General features: G+C 43.9%; 1 protein-coding gene across 1 annotated transcript; it reads right to left on the minus strand.

Annotated features, from left to right (window-relative positions):
• Window positions 1–1,685: 1,685 nt before the first annotated feature.
• PYCR2 (pyrroline-5-carboxylate reductase 2) lies at window positions 1,686–5,048 on the minus strand. The gene is made up of 5 exons (XM_044673217.1): window positions 4,734–5,048; window positions 4,328–4,549; window positions 3,490–3,582; window positions 2,877–3,040; window positions 1,686–2,495 (listed from the first exon to the last, which is right to left on the minus strand). The coding sequence occupies exons 1-5, from the start codon at window positions 4,908–4,910 to the stop codon at window positions 2,330–2,332; spliced, it is 822 nt and encodes a 273-aa protein (XP_044529152.1). The 5' UTR covers window positions 4,911–5,048; the 3' UTR covers window positions 1,686–2,329.

Here is a 5,048-nt window from a genome sequence, read left to right on the forward strand (position 1 = left end):
ATAATAGGTGGTATATAAATGTTTATTTCCTTCCCATTATTATATAGATTGACATCTCTCCCTGTTCCCCACCTCCACCCCTGATATTTAGCTCCTTGAATGTATGGTTTGTGGTTATTATCTAAATTTGATCTCTCTCTTCTAGTTTCCAAAATAGTGCTGGGCATATGCTTAATAAATGTTTAGTAAGGAGAATGATGGCACACTATTTTAATAGTTTCTGAATGGATCTCCTTGCCTAATTGTCTTTTACCTACAGTATTGCCAACTTTCTTTTTTAATGCAGACTCTGACCTAATTACTCCCCTGCTAAAACCCTTCATAGGTTCCTCATTACAAACAGGATAAAAAACACATTCTTCTGGTAGAGAATATAAATGCTGTTAAGGGCAGGAACCATTTTTTTGTCTTTAAATCTGCAGCACTTAATTTGGTGCTTTGTACATAGTAGGATTAAAAAAAAAAAAGGCAGAAGAGTGGTAAGGGCTGGGCAGTGGGGGTTCAGTGACTTGCCTAGGGTCACACAGCTGAGAAGTGTCTGAGGCCAAACCCAGGTCCTCCCATCTCTGGGCCTGGCTCTTAATCCACTGAGCCACCCAGCTATCTACCCACCACCACACCCCCCATAGCAGGCTCTTAAAAAGTGTTTGTGGTTCAAATCCACCGTGACAAATGTATTTCAAGTTATTCCCCTTCTCATATTTAGCACTGTGACCCTGCTGGATTAGGAGCCATTTCTGGGTCTCCAAGCTTTTGCACAATTATAATCCCCTTTCAAATTTTTGTTTAAATGTATTCCTTCCTTTAAGTCCAGCCCAGGTATACTGTAACTATTACATTCTCTGCTTGCTCCTATTCCTCCCAATCTTTTATACTGCTTTCTTTGTTCCATGTAATCACACTTTAGCATATTTATGAAAATACATTATTCCATGACTAACTTGTAAATTCCTTGAATTACAAGGAATTACAGATTACAAGGGAAGTGTGTTTTTTCATCTTTGAATTCCCAAGGCCCAGAGTGTGTGTGTGTGTGTGTGTGTGTTTAATATCTAGTGAATTCAATGTGCCCATAAGCTAAAGTGTAGGGATTAAGGAGCTATTTTTTTAAGTTTGAAAAGGACAGCTCTGGCTTTTGCTAATAGTGGAGAAAAAGTCCTCATTCTGACTTATCCCAGTGGGACGAGTCATTGGGAAAAGAAGACACTTTCTTTTGAAGGAGGATAATAAACACATTTTTCAGGGGTGGGAGGGAGAGGACAGAAGACCAGCACTGACTTTACAAGATGAATGAGGCTGATGCTCACTGGAATAAACCCCATCTTAAAGACATTTTCAAGACTAGATATCCAAAACTTAATATTATTTCCTTGTGGTGACTCCAAACGGAGTCCAACTCGATTCTTAGACCAATATGCCCTTTGAACCCCTCCCCCAGAAACCTAGTCCTAGATCTAAAGGCAGCAGGAGAACAAAAGAATTGGCTAACAGTCTGAATACTAGTCTGGAGCTATAAGATAATTATTCTCACCACATTTGAATTAAATTTCTAAGTTCAGTCCTTCAGGCTGTTTATTTCCCCTCTCATGGATGTTCTCCAGGATGAAGAAAAAGAAGATAAACAGCTGGCTTTAGTTTTAGACATGATTAATGGAAGAGGTATTGGTATGTTTTTCTATTCATCTTTAAAAATAAAGAATATAATTTTATTGAAACAAAATGAACAATAGCCCCATGTTACAACCAAATACTATTAAAAGTATTTTAAAAGATGATACCTATAAAGCACAATTTTTTTCAAATCCTACAAGTACAATTTGATACTTTCTTATTCAAATTCAAGTGATTACTAGTTCTACCTTTCCACTTCATAGCATCAGAGGCACCCTTGTTCTTTTCCTTATCTTGTGAGATTCAAAACTGCCCCTGATAGCACCTTCCTGAAGCTCAAGTCCCCACATATTACTAACACCTGGATCTATGACTTGTGTCTCAGCTGAATGAGAAAGAAACTAACAGTGGGAGAAGACAAGAGAAAAGAACAGAACAACAGTTTCTTCCCTGCCACTGCTCCCTAAAAGCTGCTTCTGGCTCTTCTGTCTTCTGTTCCTAAGAGAGAAATCTAGTTAAATGTAGTAATTCAATGCCTCTAGGCCCACTTTTCCACACTGATGTAAACAGATTTAAAGTAGTTTCATTCCTGAGGAAATGACTGTCACTGAGGCTCCCCTCTCCCTGAAGATTTAGGATCAGAGCTCAGGGAAAAGAAGGACCTGAAGGGTAGAAAGGAGATAAAGTGAAGGCTTGATCAATAGGAGGTAAATCCATCTCAGTCCTTCTTGACCCCAGGGGTCTGAGTATGATTAATTGGCTTGACTCTGTTGTTAAATAAATGTGTAGATACAGTAGGTGACTCCAGCTTCACCTTGTCTAGGAGGGTTTTCTTGATGGCAGCTGGGGAGATCTTCTCTTGGTCAGCCATGGACTGCAGTGCCCTGCAGAGAAGATACAAAGGGGTCAGGTAGCAAAAGTATTAGAATTGTCACTGAAGGAGAGGGTGGGGAAAGCTTCATGGAGTCTGGCTCAGCCCATGGATCAGGAAGTACATGGCAAACTTGAAACAACCAAAATTGCTACCTTGACCCCCAGCTACAAAAAGAACACAATGTGAAAGGGATGTGTGTATGTCTGATTCATACTGATTGTTCCATCTTGATGTAGACCATCATATTCAATATTTCATAATGCATAAACCATCAGAATTGCTGGAAAAAAAAAACCACATGAAGGCAGGCAACATGAAGGGGCAGGTCTGGGTCAGGGTGCCTGCTCCTGGGGACAGAGTGACCAGACTTAAGGAGGGGAGCCAAACTTACCTGGTCCTGATGCAGGAGGCCTCCACAGCATTGATGAGTAAGGATCGAAAACCACCACTTTCTAAGAAGTGCAAAGCATGAATGGTGGCTCCCCCAGGGGAGCAAACATTGTCCTTGAGCTGTCCTGGATGCTGCTCTGAGTCCAGGAGCATCTTAGCGGCTCCCTTAACAGAAGCAAAAAAAGAATCAGAGAAAGGAATGCAGTCACTAACTGAGACAACTGTTTCCCTGCCTTCATCAAGCTTGCTGGAGTAACCTTAAGGGCAAGGTTTCCTGACTTCGGGTTTATGAACTTGTCTTTAAAAAATAATATTTTGATCATTATGTCAATATAGTTTCTTTTGTAATGCCATGTATTTATTTTATGAATTTAAAAATACTATTCTGAGAAGGGGTCCATAGACTTCACCAGACTTCCAATGGAATTCAGAACAGGTGGAAGGCTCCTGCATTAAAGCCCTCAATTTTTCCCCCAAACCTTCCCAGCCATTTATTCTTACCCCTCCTCACTCTTAAGTTGTTCCTCTAAGAACCATACACCAAATATTACAAGAGGAACCGTGTAATACCTCACATAAGTAAAAGACTAAAAGAGAAAGGCAGAGAGACTGACCAGCAAGGCCTGTGCCCCCAGGCGGAGTGCCAATCTCCTTGGGAGGCCCATCTTCACTCCACCATCTGCCAGTGCGTCCAAAGCCATAAATGCCTACAGAGGAAGCAATAAGCTCTGTATGGAAAAAAGAGTGGAGGGAGCAACTCCATGTCTTTCTTGTGAGAATTGTCTGTTCCCTGAAGTTTTTGGAAATAACACCCTCCCCCATCAGCTCTTCCTATGGCAAGGGGGACTGGCTAGAGACCCTGCCAGGAAAGACTACTGAAGGCCAGAGACTAAAACTTAGCTTTTCTCCTCGACTTTTCTATCATATCCCAGGCAGCTCATCATTGGGAAAACCTCATCATCTTCTGCCTTGGAGTTAATACCTCCTCACTATCCTTGGTCCCTTTTACTGGAGTAGAGCATGAACTCCCAAACCACTGTAAGTTAGAAGCTCTGCTCAGAACATCTCCTTTCTGGACACAGCTGGGTAGTTCCATGGATGGAGAGCCAGGCCTAGAGAGGGAAGAACCTGGGTTCAAATCTGGCCTCAGACACTTCCCAGCTGTGTGACCCTGGGCAAGTCACTTGACCCCCATTGCCCACCCTTACCACTCTTCCACCTAGGGGCCAATACACAGAAGTTAAGGGTTTAAAAACAAACAAACAAACAAAAAAAAAAAAACAAAAAAAAATGTCTATTGAGCCATTGATCTCCAGTATCCCAAACTGGCATCCACCCAGCCCTCTCCCATACCCGAGATTTCTCCCATTCCAAAAGAATTCTTAAAGAGAAGGAAGAAGTGAGCTCAAGAGAAACCCCTCTCCCTTCCCTCGGCCCAGATCCAGCTCTCACATAGGCAGGGCCACTGCCGCTGAGTCCCGTGACAGCATCTATCAGGTCCTCCTCCACTTCCGTGCAGAAGCCCACGCTGCTCATGAGCTGTTCCAGGAGCCTCCCATCCTCCACCAGGGCGTGGGTCCCTGTGGCGTACACAGTAGCTCCTTCCCGGACCACCACCGGGGTGTTGGTCATGCAGCGGATGACCTTGGGGGCTGGCTGGAATGCTGTCAGTTTCTGAGGAGAGAAATAGGGTCCCTTGGTTCTACTGAACGCCATCTTCCCTCACAAGGAGGACTTCTTGCTGCCCCTCGCCCTATGCTCTTGCCATTCCAAGCTCGTCTCCCTCACCAGGCCCCAATCACATCTCCCCGGCACCTTTTCCAATGGGGGGGGGGGATTGGAGGGAGGGTAGGGGTACCTTCTCAATGGAGCTGATGGTAACACCAGCGGCACAGGAGACGATGATGTGCCTCTCCTTGATGTCAGACCCAATCTCGTCCAGGATGAATGGAATGATGTGAGGTTTAACAGCCAAGAAGAGCACGTCACTGTGCCGTACTGTTTCCTTGTTGTGGTGGGTCAGCTTCACGCCCATTTTCTGCAGGAATATCAAGGGAGATGGCTTCAGGGGACTGAGAATCAGGCTCAGGAACTAGAACGATGGACCCAGACTTGGGACTTTCCTGAAAGGGCAGTTACTTAGGCCACGAGTCTCCCTGGAGACAAGAATAGA

This window comes from Gracilinanus agilis, chromosome 4 (genome assembly GCF_016433145.1).
Source record: "Gracilinanus agilis isolate LMUSP501 chromosome 4, AgileGrace, whole genome shotgun sequence".
Lineage (NCBI taxonomy): Eukaryota > Metazoa > Chordata > Mammalia > Didelphimorphia > Didelphidae > Gracilinanus > Gracilinanus agilis.